General features: G+C 43.9%; 1 protein-coding gene and 2 non-coding genes across 3 annotated transcripts; all 3 read left to right on the forward strand.

The window, feature by feature from the left end:
* The first annotated feature begins 4,904 nt into the window (after positions 1 to 4,904).
* On the forward strand, positions 4,905 to 4,976 carry trnae-uuc (transfer RNA glutamic acid (anticodon UUC)). The gene has a single exon. It is a non-coding gene; the product is annotated as a tRNA-Glu (tRNA).
* Positions 4,977 to 5,425: 449 nt separating this feature from the next.
* Positions 5,426 to 5,498, forward strand: trnag-ccc (transfer RNA glycine (anticodon CCC)). The gene has a single exon. It is a non-coding gene; the product is annotated as a tRNA-Gly (tRNA).
* Positions 5,499 to 9,989: 4,491 nt separating this feature from the next.
* Positions 9,990 to 17,147, forward strand: LOC148662698 (uncharacterized). The gene is made up of 2 exons (XM_088632206.1): positions 9,990 to 10,621; positions 13,860 to 17,147. Exons 1-2 carry the CDS (start codon positions 10,234 to 10,236, stop codon positions 15,845 to 15,847), a joined length of 2,376 nt encoding a protein of 791 aa, XP_088488332.1. The 5' UTR covers positions 9,990 to 10,233; the 3' UTR covers positions 15,848 to 17,147.
* Positions 17,148 to 20,846: the final 3,699 nt, after the last annotated feature.

Raw genomic sequence — 20,846 nt, forward strand, 5'->3', positions numbered from 1 at the left:
ACTGTAAACCATCATAAATCACTTAAGATGCTGAGTTTTTTCCTTTAACATGCTTGGGTGCCACCTATTTCCTCCTCATCCCTGCTTTCCTCTGATAACCACAAATATGAGACCCATCACTAAAATATTTAACAAATCTATCCAGTTGACTCCTCGATTTTATAGAACACATTAAAGCCTCACGCTACATTTATATAAATAATAGTTTAAGTTCTGTTCTCTTCACTCCCTAGCACCTTAAACTTCACAGCTACTAGTAATGATTAACATTCAACATAATTAGTAAATGTCACTTTGGTAAATACACATATTAATCAGCTTCATTATGAATAAATGTGGTATGAGTGTTAAGCAATTTTAATTAAGTATTACAATGTTTTCAAGCAGATGCATAAATTCAGTATGTGGTAACTATTATTTCCACTATATTCTGGAGCCTTCTAATGCAATTAATCGTTACACCAAGTATGGTACTAAGTTGCTCAAGCCATATTAAGAGGTGGTTTAAAATAATTCACTAGTTTAGTCACTTCTAGGGGGCAACAACTATTAATTGGTGTTCGTTGTAACTGAGAACAGGTTTAGTACAGTGCTGTGGACTAAGCACAGCAGCAACGTTCGTTGCAATTGGACTTAAGGTGGAGCACAACTTCAGACCACAGCTGCGTACTAAACACGGGTTGAACGCCTGTTAGTACTTCACTTTAAGTTTGTTGCAATTAACCCCTAGATCAAGCTCAAGCAGAGACAACCCATTAATGGCTTTCATAACTTCCATTAGTCTCCACCTCTGTCTTCCCTAACTCATTCTTGATCTTCCTAAACTAGGCGTTTAATAGAAATTCAGCCCAATGATACTGTTTAGTCTGAGAAAAAAAAAATATAACAAGCGCTATTCCCGACAGCCTGAAAAGAAACACAGATTCCTATAGCCTCAACTGAGCAAAAGTGTCCGTTTCTGCACCTTCTGAAGTATTATTTAAAAAAAAAAAACTCCAGCACTGGCTGGAGAGGCTGTGTGTCCGGGCTCAGCGGTTATATAGGACAGGACTCAGCGCGCAGCAGGTGTGACTCATTGCTCTGCGCTGCCCATGCGGAATGCGCGTCTCCTCCCTCCACACGCCACCGCCTCGCTAAACCGCCTTCATACTCCCCAGCGGCAATAACATCTCCATTTATTAAATTTATTCTTCCATCTTAACCCAGAAACCTCCTGGGACGTTTCTGTGAACCGCTAAAGCTCTCTCTGTTGGTGGTCACAAGTAGAAACAATGCACGAGCTGAAAGCAGGAAGTCAAGCACTCCTCCCTCACTGTATATCTGGGTCCAGACTTCCGAAAACTCCTAAAAGTGAATTTCCAGAAAGCCATATTAAAGTCTCCCATCCGTTCGTTTCAAATACATAAATTAGATGAGTTTGGGTACTTTTCTGATGTATTTTAATTGTTTGGCACTGTACCTTGTTAAATATGTTACAAGCAAAGTTTATCAACTTCATGCGAGGTTTTGCGTGGATACAAAAACATTATATGATATCTATAACACACGTGAAGAGTGAATCTGAATTAATCAGAATGCCTCGCAGCACCAGAATTGTTATTTACGTATTTTAAAAATACATCTGGTGCATCTGAAGACAGAATAAAACCCAGAACTGTAAAAGGACGACAGACCATTAAACTGTCTGGTGATATTGCTGCATGGGGCGCAAGATCACAATAGAACACGTTATTGTAAAAAATGTTTACATTCGTGAATTAGTATTTTTTTTAATTATACCAAATGTCCGTTAAATAATGAATTACGTTTATCAGACCATAAACACTATTATATGAAAAAAAACATTTACTATATATGCATTTAACTTGCTTTTTTAAAAAACATGACAATACGGTAGATAAAAATTGTTGTTCAGCGCTCTTGTATTAAATATACTCTACCAGCCTTTTAAGTCATGTGTCAGAAATAAAGTGTATAAAATTCGCTAAATCAAACAAAACACAAGCGCTACGAAAAAGAAAAAATGTGTTTATCCTGCAATTGTATCTTGCTGAAACGTTTTTTTTTTCTGTGGCACTAACGGGCTAACGGTTAGGATTCCTGGTTTCCTGATTACATAGAAATGTGTCTCTCTTGTCTTACGGTGTCCAAATGATCAGTTCAGTGTAGAAAAGAGCAGGGTAAAACACCGGGGTAAAGTTAGCTTGAAGTTCGAAAACGATTTTGCCACGCCTGTAGCGTTTTCACGAAACCTCTTAGAATCGCGAGAATACTTGCTTTGTGCATAAAATACATTGTGAATGCTTTCTCAGCCTTTACTTTTTCGTTTATATTACATTTTTTGGACCAAGCACGAATATACTTTTGTCCATATCTTCGCAACGGAAGCACAGAACGCTTTCAAACCAAATGCATTTTAAAGACCACGACGTGGATATTTCCACAGCCTCTACATCAAAGTATCAGTGGGCTAATTCTCTTTTTTTTAAACCTCCGAGAAATACTGTTCAATACGGCTTCATGCGAAAAACCCGTATATGACCATAGGAAGCATAACAGCGCAGTCTCCAATTACCCAGACTGTAAGCACGGGAGTAAAGCTTTGTCTGAATTCTGAAACCCTTCCTTTACGTCCTGTTTTCATTCAGGTAAGAGTCAACTATATGCACAATAGTACTGACAGCAGGAAGATTAAAATATTCTTTACTCAGCAGCTTATTAAAAACAGCTTCCATGATGTTCAAACCGATTTTTTACACAGAACACTGACACAGCTTTGCGTTCTGAATCTCTTTTTCTCGTGTGTTTATTTAATGTGGCACAATGTACTGGGATAGGGGTATTCTGTTCACAAACCAATAGCATTTAAACAACAGCACCCACAATGCTGCAAGTAAGTGTTTTACACACTAAGCAGAGAGCGATGTCTTCCTCGTTAGTATAGTGGCAAGTACCCCCACCTGTCACGCGGGAGACCAGGGTACATCAGGACATGCATTGAAGTGAAAGCAAGATGCGCTGCGACATCCACTGTGCAGATCCCACCACACTAAGAGGTGAGTGGGTCTGTTCGATCACAGCGCTAGGCGAATCCCCAAACATTGTGTGTGGCAACAAACGAAACGGGCCTGTTTTCGCCCGGTTTCGATCCGGGGAAATCGGGCCCAGTAGTGGCGGGATCTGTACAGTGCATGTCGCAGCGCTTCAATGTGCTTCCTGATGTCCTACCCCGAGAACAGAAAAGACAGCATCCACAGCAACAACAGCTCAGGTCTCTGCACAGGAGCTAAGCTGCCCCCATCTCCTCTGCTCTGCTCTGCGGCTCCTGTGGAGTGGAGTCCTGCCTGGAGCCGTGTTTGCAGGCGGCGGCTCCCCGCGCTCTGTCTGTGCGTCGTGTCCAAGAGCTCCTGGGAGGAAGAGAGAGCCCTCCCACTCGGGGGCTTTTCCACGGTCTGTGTGAGGAGGGGCGGGTGTTTCCAGTAGCTTATCGAGCGGAAACCTGGGGCGGCGGAGAGCTGTGATCGTGCAGACCTTGAGGTGTCACCTCTTTGTCTGCTTTCCCGCCCCCCCTCCGCCCAAGCTCTGCTCCAAAGTAGCCCGGCAACCCCTCACACCTGCACGTGTCACAACCTAAGGTGTGGTCATAAGACACCCATGGGGTGTTGTTCTGTTCTTGCTAATTGTTTCCTGCCCGTCGCAGGCAGGAGTCCATGCGAGGAAGATGTGCTGGACAGAGCTCAGAGGGCACAGCTGGGTGGCTTTCCTTCTGAGTGACGTTCCTGCAACACTCTCCCGCTCCTCTTGGTGCGCTCATGCCGCAACACAGGAAGGCTGGAGCAGGTGGGTGTGGAGAGCGTTAGACTGAAGCTCTAAAGGTCCCTGGTTCGATCCCGGTTTCGCCATTTTGTTTCATCGCGCCCTTTGTTCCTCTCTCCAGTGCCCCCTGCCTAAAGTGACGCGTCCCTTTCTCAGCCCGAAACGCAAGCGAGACACCAGCAGCAGTCCCTGCAGGTTTCCGTAGTGTAGTGGCTGTCACGTCAGCCTAACACCTGAAAAGTCCCCGGTTCGAGACTGGGCGGAAACAGCCTCGTTTTGCACGCTCCTGTAATTCACAGAGGTCTTGAGCGACCGGTCATTTGTTGCCAATGTGTTTCCGGTGCCTTCATGCACTCTTGTACCAAACGCACGTTCCTTCTGTACGCGGAGCCGATCATTTGCAATTGGGCTGTGCCGACAGACCAGGACAAGCTCTGTCGGCTCAAATGCAGCGCAGGACCCGCAAGAACAACAGAAAGATTAGCATCCAGCGGGGGCTTCTTAGTGAGCCCAAGATCTCATCAAGAATCGGCTCCAGCAACAGGGCTGGGCGCATTGTTCCATTCTCCGCCCACTCTCGGTGTAAACAAGTCCCTCCTGGTCTCTGCTTGAATTGCACTTTCCTGCGTTTGCTTTGGTGTAACTGGCTTCCCCTGCATGGGCGAATGTGAAGAAGATCCTTAGTAAGTCATTGAAGAAAACCGAGAAGAGGTCGGAGAGGCCTCTGTTGTTCATCAACGATCCAGTCAGGCAGTACTCCTCTGTAAAGCGCCGTTCGTTCACATCGATTTACTTTTTTTTGCCTTCATTCGTGCAAGTAGTAAAAGCAGAAGCCCCTATTCTGCCGTGACCCGGATTCTAACCGGGGTTGTTGCGGCCACAACGCAAAGTACTGACCACTATACGATCAAGGCGAAAAAGGCTGTGCTCTCTTCGTGTGACATAATTCGGGAAAGTCCTGACGTTGCATTTCAACTGAGCCCCAGTATACATCGACCCTTTGACACTCTGAGTGACAACTCTATTGCGTGTTTTCTCATATTTATGTAGTTTGCTTGCATGATGCCCGGAACAGCGGGGATGTGCGCTCCCATATGGTCTAGCGGTTAGGATTCCTGGTTTTCACCCAGGCGGCCCGAGTTCGACTCCCGGTATGGGAACGTGTCAGTTTTGCCTCCTGCTTTCCAAAAGATCAGCGCCGTGTACGAAGGAGCCGCATTAAAACTACTCGAACGTGCAAAACGTGCAAGAGGGGGCGCTTGTTTCCAGCCGAAACTTCTCGCGTGTGAGACGAGCTGATCATCGCTGCAGGAGGTGGGAGGGTTACTCTGGTAGACAGGGCTGACCTTCGGCAATAGGATTTATACTCTCCAAGATGATATTTGCACTTTCTGGAGAAGCGATTTTCTCCACTTCAGTAGCCCGATTTCGTCGATTGCGTGGAGAGGGCTGTAGAATGTGGCGCCGCCTTTCCTGCTCCGTCCATGACAGGCGTGCTGGTCTCTGGAGAGAGAGCACGGTCCATCAGCGCACTCCAATAAAGGCACTGGAAGCAGCTGAATCGCATTGGCGAAGCTCAGCACTGGGCCGCTGGGCACGTCTTACCACCGTTTCCGTAGTGTAGTGGTTATCACGTTCGCCTCCCATGCGAAAAGTCCTTGGTTTGAAACCAGGCAGAAACAGACCGGCTTCTTTTGTCGCCACGCACACTGTTTGGGGATTCGCCTAGCGCTGTGATCGAACAGACCCACTCACCTCTTAGTGTGGCGGGATCTGCACAGTGCATGTCGCAGTGCATCCTGCTTTCACTTCAATGCGCGTCCTGATGTACCCCAGTCTCCCGCGTGACAGGTGGGGATAATCACCACTATACTAACGAGGAAGACATCGCTCTCTCCGACCCCCGGCATCGTGTCCCGACCCACCGTGCTGGAAGCCGACGCGTGCTGTGATTCCTTTACGGAGCAGAAATGACAACCGAGGAGCCGAGAGATCATTTCAGCTTTTCGCGTCTGAACGGAAAACACAAACGACCAACTCGGAATGACTTGCCTTTGACGCTTCTCAAAGCGTTCTTTGTGCATCGAACAGACCCACTCACCTCTTAGAGTGGCGGGATCCGCACAGTGCATGTCGCAGCGCTCCCTGCTTTCACTTCAATGCGCGTCCTGAGGTCGAGTCGTGTGGTGTGTGGAGGCTCTGAAAGCGAGAGCAATGAAAAGGTGCACGGCGCTGTGGAAAGAAACACAGAGAAGTGAAAGCAAAAGGAGGTAGAAGGCTCTTGACAGCCGCTTCCTTTTCCCCCCTGTCTTGTTGTACTCGCTGACAACGACAGGAAGAGGAAAACGGAGAAACCGTTTTTTATTTGAACAACAAAAATAAATATTATACAAAAAAGAGCACATATGACGTATCAATAACATCGTCAGGGGCACGTGCTATAATCCAACTACACTTTCTGAAAATTCTACTATCCAGACAAATGTACATGCTGATCTACGGGCTCCTTTCTTCACTGAGCTGGTCATTTGAAATCCAGAAGGCAACACAGACGCGCTCCTATACCAAGAGCCAAACCTGGACCGCCTGGGTAAAAAAACAGGAAACCTAAGCACTAATCCATAGTGACAGCTTTTGAAAAGAAGCTCTAATATTCACAAATACGAAGACAAGGTTTAAAATACTCCATAGGTTTAAAATTCAGGAATATGAATGGTCAATTGTTTACAATTGGAGCTTTTATGTTTCGTATGATTTAGTGACTTTTTTTACAAAAAAACAGCACACCTAAATGACAAAGCCTTAGAACTACAGAGAAAAACAAATTGCGTTTAAAGTAAGTTTAAAGGCTCGAGATAACAGTGCAATATAAACGCAAATGTTTGTAGTCTTTGTGGCGCTTACTTTTTGTTGCTTTATCGAATTTCATGCAGTTTATTTCTGACATAAGACATAACAAGCTTGTGTATTTATGAAAAAAAAAGCAGGGCAACAATTTTCATCGACCTTGAAATTGAAATTGTTAAAAAGTAAGTTAAATGCACATATAGTAAATATATTTTCTCATATAATGGTGTGTTTTTTTGTCTAAAAATCGTTCATGAATGGTTTAACAGACAATTTGCATGATTAAAAAAATATATGTATGAATCTTAACGTTTTATACAATAACGTTTTATTGTGAACATGGGCCCTGTTTATCGATATCACCAGTATAGTTCTGGATTTTATTCTGCCTTCCTACGCACATATGAATTTTCTTTCACTCAACAGCTCGCATGTGTGGTTCTGTAACTTATTAGCGCCAGAGAGAAAAAGAACGTTGTTGGCTTTTAAATGATGAACCATTTGCGTTTATACAAAATGACAATGCGTTGTCGCAGACATTTGGACATACTCTGTTTAAACACCTGTTGTTTTCTTTAATATTGGCTCCTGTGCTTCGGACCATTTGTGAGAGGAGAAGACACTGAAAAAGTCGTGAGAAAGTGGATTTTACACCTGCGCCAGTGCTGTAGTGGTATCATAAAGATGCCCATACAAATCCATCACAAGCTGGAAGCTCTGGAAGGCAACATAAAAGATTGCTCTGTCCGTTGGTGGATTAGGTATGCTCGTTTTTTTCAATGTAAAATGTAATGTACAAGGATCAAATCTGATTCAAAATCCATGAGAGGAAGGGAAGATATCACTTACAAAAAATAAGAACTGAATATTTGGATCCGGGGCCTCATACTTATCAAATTATTAAAATAATAGTTATTAAAATATCAGATTGTGTTTCTGCAACATTTCGTGCACCGGACGCCGTATTTAACAATAAAAAAACAGTCACAACGAGGGCTTTACACGCAGTCCGGGGTATTTTCCCCTTTTATATTTTTGCCACTTTATATCGAACCTGTTACACTCCCAAAAGTGCAGAGTAGCTTGTAAATAAAAATGTACAATTCACCGCTGGTATAAACAGATGTGGGCCTTGTTTGCCTTTGTAAGCATTTGTTTAAAAAATAAGTTCACAATACGTTAAAAACACAAAAAACACAAATTTAATAATATAACGATACAAAATCAATACCAAATCATTATGCCAATTAAGTACCTATCCTTTGAAAACAGAGAACACCTTTATATCTACAAAAAAAAAAAAACGTGACATTTGTATATACTTTTGAATTACAAAGCAGACAGAGTAGTCCCTGAATTCAAAGATCAGATTGTGGCCAAAACAAGACAATCAGACAGGAGTTGAATTCGGAACAAGAGCCTCTGCTTTGTGGTTTATTGAGCTTTTGATCAACGTCTGAGTGAAAAACATTTGTTATTTCAACTCTTTGATTGAAGTACACAAGAAGCACATTCCTCCAAGCCAGAGTCAAACCAGCAACCTAAGGATGCTTCGCTATTTCCACTACAGTCCTCTGCTCTACCAACTGAGCTATCTGTTTCTGGCACATACTGCCCAATGTTGTCCAATGTTTTGGGTGATTTAAATCACAGTTCGACATCAAGTTTTCAACTCGTTTCCTTAGTCTTGTTTACCTTGAATTTAAGCCACGAATCAGGTTTCTACAGTATGAGCTTCCAGAGATATTACAAAATGTTTGATGGGGCATCAATCATTCCAGGCGGATATTGACACCTTTTTTTCTCGAGGGATCATATTAAACATTTCATTAGAATCGAGAGGAAGATCGCCATGAGACACAAAACAGTTTCTTTTTGTCTTTATTAGAAAGTAGCATTTGTGCTACATTAATAATATTTTCATGGAAATATAGAAGTTGTAATTTTTAAAACTTATATTTGAATCGAAATGTGGTTTTGAGTTAAATATTAGCGTGTTCATGGAATTAGTTTGTGTTTGTCATTACTATATATATATTGCCATGTTACCAGAATTTGTAGCTGAAGTTTAATACTTGGGTTTTTTATGATGATTAGCCATTTGTTTATTACAATATTGTATAAAATGCATAATTTGAACTATATATTTTTCAGGGGTGAATAATTGTATATTCTCAGAATAAATTTCTAAACCAAATCATTGGCTTGATTTACTAGTTTCTACACCTATGAGACCTATCTTTGATGTATAATAGACCTTTAACTATATAGGTATAATAGTCCTCTAAATGTATCCGTATAATAAAACTCCAACCATTTATGTATAATGGACATACTGAATAATCAGAGATGTGTAATTGACATATAATGATATACGTATATTAAAATTTCATTCTAGACCAATTACGGACCACATTTATACATCTAAGGTATGCGTTTAATCAACGTACTGTACATCAGGAAAATAAAGTATATGCTCAGTAGAGGGGTTGTCATATTTTGTCTGTTAATCAAACATAAACAACAATTATGGACAACCATTTTTTGCCAAGGTTGTGAAAATTATAATGCCTTCAAAGTCACATTTAAACTTTCTGTAAAATTTAAAAAAAAAACACAGAAATACAAGCGGGCACTGATTTGTGTTCATGATACTCAAATGTAACAAATCCTGCTCTGGAAATTGTCTCTTCTCCCCTTGTGAGCCACAATCCCACCAAAAGGTCTCTGTGTGTCTCTGTTTGGGAGATGTCAAGATGCTGAGCCCGTGCTGTGCTTCAGTGGCGGGTGTAGAAGACACGCTGTTGTACACGGAATGCAAATTGAGCTCCTTGGACATGAAAATTGACAGATGGTTAAACCTTTTCTCAATAAACAGGAGATCCTGTGTCCGAAGTCCTGAGGTGTCTTTCTTCCTGTCTTGTCATACAGAATGTATCATTAAGGACGACCACATATGGCTTGATTTTGTTAAATTCAAGTATTTATTTCCTTTCTTGGAACCACTTGTTTTTCGAGAATTTCTAACAATTGGTGAAATATGAAAGAGAAATCTTCTATTCTTTAACCAAAAACCTGCATAGGGAGATAAAAATCCAATTGAAAAAATCCACTTGAGAAGTTTTCGTTGGGGGGGATGGTTGTGGAAGGGCAAAAAAATCCATCTGTTCCGTTACGAACGGCGAACGTCGCAGGTGATTCACTCCTCTTGACTAGGTGGCGCTAGGAGGTGCAGAGAAGTTTATATCCGGCTGAAGAAACTCCTCTTTCTCAGCTCCGCTTCTCTATTGTTTTGAAGCTGCGGTCGCGCTAACGAATGACGTCATTATACTGCGCGACCCTGCATGTACTTCAACCACGTGTGGGTGACTGAATAATTTTCTTTAGATAAAGAAAGTTGTTGTTTTTCTTTAAAATAACTTCAGGTTCTGAATACGTAACGTCTTGTCGACTGTGTTTATGCTTGAACAGAGCACAGCCCTGACAACAGGATCTGTGAAGAATAAAAAATAAGTTGTTCTGTTTAAACTTCGGAAGTCAGCCTTTGTTTCTGACCGACTCTGAAGAAGGATGGCGGAGTGCTTGTTAAATCTGCAAACCCAGCTTGACTCGTTCATGCAGGTTTTGCTCAAATCGATCGTGTATGAAGTGTCAGAAGTTTTCCGAAACATGATGTCTGACTCTGAGGACGAGTTTCAAGACAAACTCTGCAGCGTCTCCCAAACTCTGGTGAGACGGGCCGTGTTTAAAATCACACAGTGTGTGGAAGAAAGTGTCGGGAGTGAAATGGCGCAGCTGAAGAAGGAGAACGAGAGCCTGAAGCGGAGATTGCAGCAGTGCGAGAAGGAGTCGGGAGCAGGAGGAGATAAGGAACAGACAGATCGTGTTGGACACACGCTTCCCTGTGAAGTCACTGCAGAAATAAAAGAAGAAATGGACACAGAACTGCAGCTCTCAGGTCAGTGTGGTGACTTGTATGTAGTCAGTATGTGTGTTTAAAACCAGTGTCTATAACTTTCTCACTGGTGAGATTTTTTTTAAATAAACTTTATTTTAAAGAAAACATTTCGCAAGAGTAAACATTCTCGTTATCTAACAAACTATCAAAGTGTCATAAAAACTTTCCTCAGTGGTGAGAATATAGTGGAGAGATGCAGGGTGACGTGGGAAAGACTTGTGTGATGTAGCAGCGGGATTCTTTATTGGAAACTGAACTGTTTTGTCCGGTTACGGTGCTGAAAACACCTAGTTCACATTCAACAATTTTTTCACTTAATTCATTTGTACTCCAACGTCATTAGGAAACAACATTTATAAATGAACAAGTAATAGGTTTATTCCATGCTGAAAAAAAGAAGAGAGAAAAAACACGGCTCCACGGCCGAAACGTTTTGTTTTTTCTCTCTTCTTTTTTTCAGCATGGAATAAACCTATTACTTGTCCCTTTGCAGCCTACGCATGCTGACGCAGCTATCCACATGAAAATTTGTAAATATTGTATTACCGTTGTATTGGTCTAAATTTTTACTAAGTATACTAATGATTGTGTATATAAACATTATTTAATTGGTTTAAGTATTACTGTCGTCCAGGGTCTGTGTCTGTATTGAGTCCTTGAATATTAATCCAGTGTGTCTATATTAACCCCTCTCTTTCTCAATGCAGTGTTAGTGTAGTGTCCAGAAAGTGTCTGTATTAACCCCTCACTCAGTGCAGTGTTAATGACCTGTAGTGTGCAGTGTGTCTGTATTAACACCTTTCTTTGATTGCAGTGTTAATGTCCTATAGTGTCCAGTCAGTCTGTGTTAACCCCTCTCTCAGTGCAATGTTAATGAACTGTAGTGTCCAGTCTGTATGTATCTATTAACCCCTCTCTCTCAGTGCAGTGTTAATGTACTGTTATGTCCAGTCAGTGTGTCTGTATTAACCCCTCTCAGTGCAGTACTAATATCCTGTTGTGTGCACAGTGTGTCTGTATTAACCCCTCTCTCTCAGTACAGTGTTAATGCACTGTAGTGCCCAGTAACCGTGTCTGTATTAACCCCTTTCTCTGATTGCAGTGTTAATGTACTGTAGTGTCCAGTCACTGTGTCTGTATTCACCCCTCTCTCTCAGTGCAGTCTTTATGTCCTGCAGTGTCCAGTCAGTGTCTGTATTAACCTGCCTCTCTCTGTGCAGTTTTAAAGTAATGTAATGTGCAGTCAGTGTGTCTATTAACCCCTTTCTCTCAATGCAGTGTTAATGTACTGTGTTGTGCAGTCAATGTGTCTGTATTAACCCCTCTCTCAGTGCAGTGGTAATATGCGCTAAGTTCCAGTTTGTCCATGTCTGTATTAACCCCTCTCTCTTTCAGTGCAGTGTTAATGTACTGTGGTGTCCAGTCAGTGTGTCTGTATTAACCCCTCTCTCTTTCAGTGCAGTGTTCATGTACTGTAGTGTCCAGTCAGTGTGTCTGTATTAACCCCTCTCTCTTTCAGTGCAGTGTTAATGTCCTGTAGTGTCCAGTCAGTGTCAGTATTAACCCCTCTCTCTCAGTGCAGTGTTAATGTGCTGTAGTGTCTAGTCCGTATGTATCTATTAACCCCTCTCTCAGTGCACTGTTAATTTACTGTTATGTCCAGTCAGTGTGTCTGTATTAATCCCTCTTTCAGTGCAGTGTTAATGCACTGGAGTGTCCAGTCAGTGTGTGTGTGTGTATTAAACCCTTTCTCTGATTGCAGTGTTAATGTACTGGAATGTCCAGTCAGTCAGTGTGTCTGCATTGATCCCTCTCTTTCTCAATGCAGTGTTAATCTACTGTACGGTCCAGTCAGCATGTCTGTATTAACCTCTGTTTCGGTGCAGTGTTAATGTGCTGTAGTGTCCAGTCAGTGTGTCTGTATTAACCCCTCTCTCTCTCAGTGCAGTGTTAATGTGCTTTAGTGTCCAGTCAATGTGTCTGTATTAACCTCTCTCTCTCTCAGTGCAGTGTCAATGTAAATGTAATGTAATAGTGATATTATTACAGTAGTCTTACTTTTTACATGGTAGTTAGGTTTCTGACAAAGCTAAATCAGAACATGCCCTTATACCCACATATTCTGCTATGTTTAAACAACCCAAATTGATTGTGAGTGTACTTGTAAGCGTGTGTGTAGTTTAAAGCTTTTAAGATCACATGGCCTCAGCTATCACTACTATGCTGATGATACTCAGATATACATCCATACCAAACCTGACGCTGATGTGGCTGTCTCTATTCTATTTATTTGCATCCCCGATATAAAAACTTGGGTGACTCAAAATTTCCTTCATTTAACTGTGACAAGACTGAAGTCATGCTTATTGGCACCACCCATCACCTTTGTACAACCAATGTGTAACTCTATCTGCAGATGGTCTTGTACTTGAGCTTCAGTCTAAATTGAAAAACTTGGGGATGATATTTGACGTTCGACCCACATGTGCAGCATGTTGTCAGAACATCTTTCATTCACCTCAGAAATATTCCTCGACTACGCCCTATGTTATCACTAACTGTGGCTGAAAAGTGTTGTCTAATCTTGAATGGACTACTGTAATGCTCTACTCTCTGGGGTTTCTAAATCCACATTGAACAAACTTTAGTATGTCCAAAATTCAGCAGCCAGAACCCTGACCACGTCTAGTACAAATGATCACATTACTCCTATCCTGGAGTCCTAGCACTGGCTTCCTGTCAAGTTTCATATCGACTTAAAAATCCTCCTGCTCACCTATAAGACTCTCCATGTCTTGGTTTTGCACCTCCATACTGGTCTGATATTATCACCCTACTCCCTAACTTGCAATCTTCGCTCTTCTAATTGTGTTCATCTATTTGTTCCCCAGTCTGTCTACACTCTATGGGTGACATGGCCTTCTCCTGTTTTGCCCCAAGCTCTGGAACTCTCTCCCCAAGGATATCAGAGAGTCACCTTCTCTAAACTCCAAATCCAGACTCAAAAACTTTTTCTTCAGAAGAGACTTTATTTAACTGTTCTGTACCCCTCTGTTCCTACTGTGCTTAGGACCACTGTCTACTGTCTCTTCTAACTGTGTGTTCTCATCGTGCTAATTTTGTGTATTTTTTGTAATTGGCATTCTGTAAAATGCTTTGAGAAGCCACCTCTAAAGGTATAAAACTATAAAATAGTTTATTCTTATAAAGGTTGTGTCTTCTTGTCCTGTGTTTACAGGCTCAGAGGCCAGTGTTCTCTCCGACACTGGGGAAAGGGCTCTCCTTGAACAGCAGGAGGAGTGGGGCTCCAGTCTGATGCAGGAGACAGAGCTCACTGCTGCAGCAGGGAAAGAGGCACTTAGTGAGCAGCACACAGACAGCAAACAGAGTGTCAAGGATCTGGACTCTGTGCCCATGATGAAGACGGAGCCTGAGAGTGAGACACCGGGGCTCTTAGTATGTGATGATTTTACAGAGAAGATGAATAATCTGGACACAATCAATATTACACAAAGTTGTAATGAACTGGGCTGTGTCTCTGTACAAGAGCACAGTGAAGAACTGGATGTTTTAAATCTTACAGAGCAGGATATGGATCCCAAGTTGATTGAACCTGCAGAGCAGCAGACTGATGTCCCTGGTGAAGAGAACAGTACTGAGTTACAGCACCGAGAGGAGAGTCAGTACAGGGAGGAGCAACAGCAGCTCCTACAGGGCTTGATAATAATTAGGCCTTGTTCTGTTCAAGTGGAGAGACTGTCACTGCAGAGTCTAAAACAATCATATGATCCCTTAGTATCTGATGACTTTACACACAGGTTTAATAATCTGGTTACTGAGAAAATTGTTGAAAGTTTTAATGAACTGGAGAGTATGTCTGTTCTTGGGCAAAGAGAGGAACAACTGAATGAACTGGGCGGTTTTAGTCTCAGAGAGCTGGGGATGGAGTCCCAGATGATTCACACTTCTGAGCAGCACACTGAAGGACACAATGGAGAAAACAAATCTCAGTTTCAGCACACAGAGCAAGACCATTCCATGGAGCATTTGCAGAATAAGAGACCCCAAAACGATCAGAGGATGAGGAAGAATCACTCAAGGCCTTGCTCAGATGGAGTGGACAAACTGCCATTATGGCAAAGGGAGAAGCAGCGTTTCTGTCATTCTAGCACTTCAAAACCCTACCAGCACTTTCACACAGGAAAGAGACTGTTCAGCTGTAGTCAGTGTGGGAAGAGTTTTAGTCAGTCAAGTAGCTTAATAGTCCACCAGCGCATTCACACAGGAGAGAGACCATTCAGCTGCAGTCAGTGTGGGAAGAGTTTTAGACAGTCAGGTAGCTTAATAACCCACCAGCACATTCACACAGGAGAGAGACCATTCAGCTGTAGTCAGTGTGGGAAGAGTTTTAGTCGGTCGAGTAGCTTAATAGCCCACCAGCACATTCACACGGGAAAGAGACCATTCAGCTGCAGTCAGTGTGGGAAGAGTTTTAGTCAGTCAAGTAGCTTAATAGTCCACCAGCGCATTCACACAGGAGTGAGACCATTCAGCTGCAGTCAGTGTGGGAAGAGTTTTAGACAGTCTAGTAGCTTAATAGTCCACCAGCGCATTCACACAGGAGACAGACCGTTCAGCTGCAGTCAGTGTGGGAAGAGTTTTAATCAGTCAAATAGCTTAATAGCCCACCAGCACATTCACACAGGAAAGAGACCATTCAGCTGCAGTCAGTGTGGGAAGAGTTTTAGTCGGTCAGGGGACTTAAAAACCCACCACCACATTCACACAGGAGAGAGACCTTTCAGTTGCAGTCAGTGTGGGAAGAGTTTTAGTAAGTCAAGTCACTTAAAAAGGCACCAGCACATTCACACAGGAGAGAGACCATTCAGCTGCAGTCAGTGTGGGAAGAGTTTTAGTCAGAAAAACTCCTTACAAACACACCAGCACAGTCACACAGGAGAGAGACCATTCAGCTGCAGTCAGTGTGGGAAGAGTTTTAGTCGGTCAAGTAACTTAGTAACTCACCAGCGCATTCACACAGGAGAGAGACCGTTCAGCTGCAGTCAGTGTGGGAAGAGTTTTAGTCGGAAAAACTCCTTACAATCACACCAGCACAGTCACACAGGAGAGAGACCATTCAGCTGCAGTCAGTGTGGGAAGAGTTTTAGTCGGTCAAGTGACTTAAAAACCCACCAGCGCATTCACACAGGAGAGAGACCATTGTAGCGGCAGGGTTTATTAAAATACAGGAATTAAGTTTGCTGCTCCCTTGCCAGTCTCTCTCTCCCTCATCTCAAGTGGTGCTTGATACAGAGAGGCCATTCCATTTGGTTCACATTTAAGGTGTTTTTCTAGCTGATAGAGTGTTCTGATAAGGAACAACTCCCAAAGCTGAGACACATCAGCCACCCTAATTAATGGTCATCTCTGGTGCCTCACTGTCTGGGAGATTCCAAGGGAGAGTCTCATCCCAAGTGGTTTACAACCCCAAGGTCAGAGTTCATGGTTAATCATCCTCACACGGGGCACCAATAAATGTAGGCATCCTCTCACGAGGCACCAATAACTGTAGGGACTTGTGCATTTACTGGGCCAATTGTTAATTGTAGCAGTAAGTCACAAAATGATTCTCGAATGCCCATGGAACTTTCAACCAATGAGCGACCGTAGTTCCTCCAGGTAAAACTCCAGCTCCTCCTGGACATCCTCAGACTCAGCTCAGACAGTCACGTAATGGCCAATGTGTCCGAGTGCCAGGACTTTTCCTTGTTCTAAGAGTCGAGAACGGAGGTTGCCAGCGTAACCAAAGGATCCACCCGAGGTTAGCCCAGCAGCAAGCCTCGTGAACCCACCGCAAACGCTCACCTGATCAACGAGTGAACTACGGTCGGAGCTGTGGACAGCTGAATATCAGTATTCAGGACTCGCGCTACATCGGGAACGAACCGGTCTTCTTCCTGTCTAAAGAGTGTGACTTGCTCAGATCTGTAGTCATTTTTCTGTGTGCAATCTCTCATTAGTTTAAGCCAACACTGACTAGCCAGTCTTCAGAGAGCATCAGCAGCGCACCGCAGCAGAAATCTCTCTTATTCTTCTTCTCTCACGTTGAACCAGCACTGCCTGGCACCAGCAGAGCCAGAGAGTGCCAGAGAGCACCGATTGCATGCAGCAACAGCCTGCCACTGCTTCTTTGCGTCCGCGGGAGATCTGAATCCCCACAGAGCGGATGAGTATTCAACATTCTGCATTACAGCTCGAGAATTCAATTGTTACCTCAACCTGAGTTGATATCAATTTAATTCCTATGAGTCACATACTTGCTTTTGAGTATCTAATGTACAAGTTTTAACAAAGTTCATTTACAAAACGGTCTAAATGAATGATATACGGAATGTATGTCCCTCTTGGTTTGTAACTCTTTGTGATTGAATATATACCTTTTGTATTCTGCTAACCCTCACTATAAGATCTGTTATGTTGATATGCACATCTTATGTAATAATAAATGTATTCTCGTGTATTAGTATCCATGTGTGTGTGCGTTGCTGAGTTATCCTGCTGGGTCGGTCTTATAATAACCATCAAAGAATCATTTTGTGACTTACTGCTACAATTAATAATTGTCCTGTTAAATGCACAAGACACCTACATTTATTTGTGCCTCGTGAGAGGATGCCTTCAAGCTCCTCCACTCAGGACAGTAGGCTCTACTGTACACAGAGAGGGGTGGGGGTGTGGATTAAGCCGATACCCTGGCTTCTCTCCAGACACAGCTGGGTGAGCTCCTCCAGTAAGGACAGGAACCTCTTCTGTACACAAAGAGGGATGGGAGGGGGGAACAAGTTGATACCCTGGCTTCTCTCCAAACACAGCTGGATGAGCTCCTCCAGTCAGGACAGGAGGCACTACTGTACACAGAGAGAGGTGGGGGTGTGGAACAAGCCGATACCCTGGCTTCTCTACAGACAGAGCTGGATGAGCTCCTCCAGTCAGGACAGGAGGCTCTACTGTACAAAGAGAGCTGTGGGGGTGTGGAACAAGCTGATACTCTGGCTCCTCTCCAGACACAGCTAGATCAGCTCCTCCAGTCAGGACAGGAGGCGCTACTGTACACAGAGGGGGGTGGGAGAGGGGAACAAGCTGATACCCTGGTGTCTTTGCAGGCACAGCTGGGTGGGCACCTCCAGTCAGGACAGGAGGCTCAACTGTACACAGAGTGGGGTGGGAGAAGGGAACAAGCTGCCCAGCCCTGTTGTTGAAGCCGATACCCTGGCTTCTCTCTGGACACAGCTGGGTGAGCTCCTCCAGTCAGGAAAGGAGGCTCTACTGTACGCAGAGGGGCCGGAGGGGGTAACAAGCTGATAACCTGGCATCTCTCCAAACACAGCTGGATGAGATCCTCCAAGCAGGACAGGAAGCTCTACTGTACACAGAGAGGGATGGGAGAGGTGAACAAGCCAATACCTTGGCTTCTCTCCAGGCAAAGCTGGGTGAGCTCCTCAAGTCAGGACAGGAGGCTCTACTGTACACAGAGGGGGGTGGGAGGAGGGAACAAGCTGATACCCTGGCTTCTTTCCAGACGCAGCTGGATAGGCTCCTCCATTCAGGACAGGAGGCTCTACTGTACACAGAGACGTGCCTGGGTGTGGATCAAGCTGGTACTTTGGTATCTCTTCAGACACAGCTGGATGAGGTCCTCCAGTCAGGACAGGAGGCTCTACTGTACACAGAGAGGGGTGGGAGAAGGGAACAAGCTGATACCTGTTTGTCCTTATCCAGTGCAGGACAAGCCAACACAAGGGTGCACATTTGCGAACATCCAGCCACGCATTGATTTCGAAAGAAGCTCCTTTCCAAAGAATTGCAAATGAAAGATCCTTTAGTCCTCCTCAGGGGACACAGAACCCCCGCCAAACAGCTTCAAGTAGCGTGTCAGGTGCCATTGCTTTAGCTTATGGCCATACCACCCTGAACATATCTGATCTTGGAAGCTAAGCAGGGTCAGGTCTGGTTAGTATTTCGATGGGAAACCGCCTGGGAATGCCAGGTGCTGTAAGCTCTTGCTCTCTCAGCCAGCAGAGGTCGCCATTGGTGCCGTAGGCTTTAGGAGGAAAGCCTGAAGTATGGACATTTAACATTTCCAAGAAAAGTGATCTATAGCCTAATTTCTAGAGATGTTTTGTTGCTATGGCATGTGTGTGACTCATACATATAAAAAAACCCGTTTGTAAAACGAATATCGAAGCTGCCTCTAAATCTGTAAATGAATATCAGTCAATAAACCACTTGTTTTTCATATAACTATACATATATTCACTTATTACTGATTTCATTCATTGAGCACGGATGCACGGATACAATAGAGGTACAGCCATTCACTGTTTGACATGTCTGCACTGGTACAGATCCTAGCAATCAGAAAATGGGTGAAACTGTCTTTAGAATTAGCATACAGTACCGAGGCCCCCCATGACCAAATAAAGGCTAACCTCTATAATCATCCTAAGTAATGCAAACTACAACAAAAAGACTCACTTTGAAAAGGGAATGAATGTCCGGAAGGAGTAGTGTAACCAGCTTGAATTGGTTCTCTGGACCTATAAGTAAATAATAGAATAGAACTATATAGAACTAGTAGTGTCATCGATTCCTTTCAAACTGGGACCCTATAGCAAGCACATGATTCGTGGTGTCGGAAATCTTCTGTATCTGATATTGGACCAAGCACATCGGGGGAGAGCTCGAACGCAGTCCCCCACTACCACAAGCATCTTGAGATACTGTCCTATGCCCTCTATTTCCCACAGATTTTCTGCTTCCTCCCTCCCTTCTTTCCACAGATCTCTGAGGTAATAGTTCTCTCGGGTGATGAACAGGGCCAGGCTACCTGCTGCCTTGACTGGGACCCCGATGCCTTTGAACACCCCCATGTTCCTCACTCTCCACAGAGCGTCTTTCCCACTGTTCACCATGGCCCAGATCCTGTCAAACATGTCAGGAGGAAGTTTGTCAGGAGAGATGCCGTATATAACGAAAGCAGCGGTCAGGGAAAATTGGGGCAAGAGAGCTTGCAACCAGTGTTCAAACTGGACCCAGAAGGTCTTAGCAAAAAAGCAGGACCACAGGAGATGGGTCACAGTCTTCTGCTCATCGCAGCCCACCCTAACGCAGCGAGGGCTGGGGGTGAGGCCCCTACGGTACAAGAAAGTTCGTACCGGTAAGCACTGGTGGACGACACTCCAGGCTAAATCTCTGTGAATGTTGCACATAAACTTAGAGGATGTGTGTTTCCACACCTTCCTTGTTTGGGCTGATGTTAAAATGCCCACAGGGGTCTGCCTATTGTTCTGGGGTGTAACGAAATCTTCCAGTTTTTGGACGCTGACATCTTGGAGGGGAATATGGCCAATTGGGTGAGATCTTAGAAAACTTTTAACTGTCCCATAAATTGCAGGGCATGTGTCAGAGAGTGGGACATCCAGCTTGGGTCTGACACCCCACACTCTGAACACCTCCCTACCTACCCAGAGCCTGGAAAAAAGTCCAGGTACGTGCTGCAGGTGCTGTTGCAAAGCCTCTCAGAGGCCAGGAAAATGCACAGCAGCTTCGTAGCAATATCTGGGACGGACTTCCCCCCTGAGAGTAGCGACCTGTACATTATTTCCCTTCTGAGTCTTTCCTGCTTCCCACCCCATAGAAATTGAAACATCAATCTCCTCAGCACCGCCGCAACACGGTGTGGGATTGGGAAGGTAGAAGCCAGAAAATTCAAGACAGGCAAGAGCTCAGCTTTGATGACCAGCACCTTCCCTGTCATGGTGAGGTCTCGGTCCTTCCATTGCATCAGTTTTTTGTTTAAGATTGGCAATTTGTTCTGCCAATTTACTGTTCCCATCTCTTCTCTCAAATACACCCCCAGGACCTTAATTCTCTTCTCTTGCAGCCTGAGATCATGTCCTTCTTTTGGCTCCCTCCAGTTCTGATAAAAATATCTCACTCTTAGATTTGTTAATTTTTGCAGAGGAAGCCAAAGTGAAACGATCACAGCACTGCAGAGCTCTGCTAATTGAGGCATTGTCAGAGAGGAGCAGGGTGACGTCATCCATGTATAGAGATGTCTTTACCTCTCCTCCCCCACTTCCAGGCACTGGTATCCCATTAATGGCCTGATCCTGGCGCAAGGCACAGGCTAAGGGCTCCATAGCCAAAACGAATAACAAGGGGG

This window comes from Lepisosteus platostomus, chromosome 5, assembly GCF_059453375.1.
Source record: "Lepisosteus platostomus isolate fLepPlt1 chromosome 5, fLepPlt1.hap1, whole genome shotgun sequence".
Classification (NCBI taxonomy): Eukaryota; Metazoa; Chordata; class Actinopteri; order Semionotiformes; family Lepisosteidae; genus Lepisosteus; species Lepisosteus platostomus.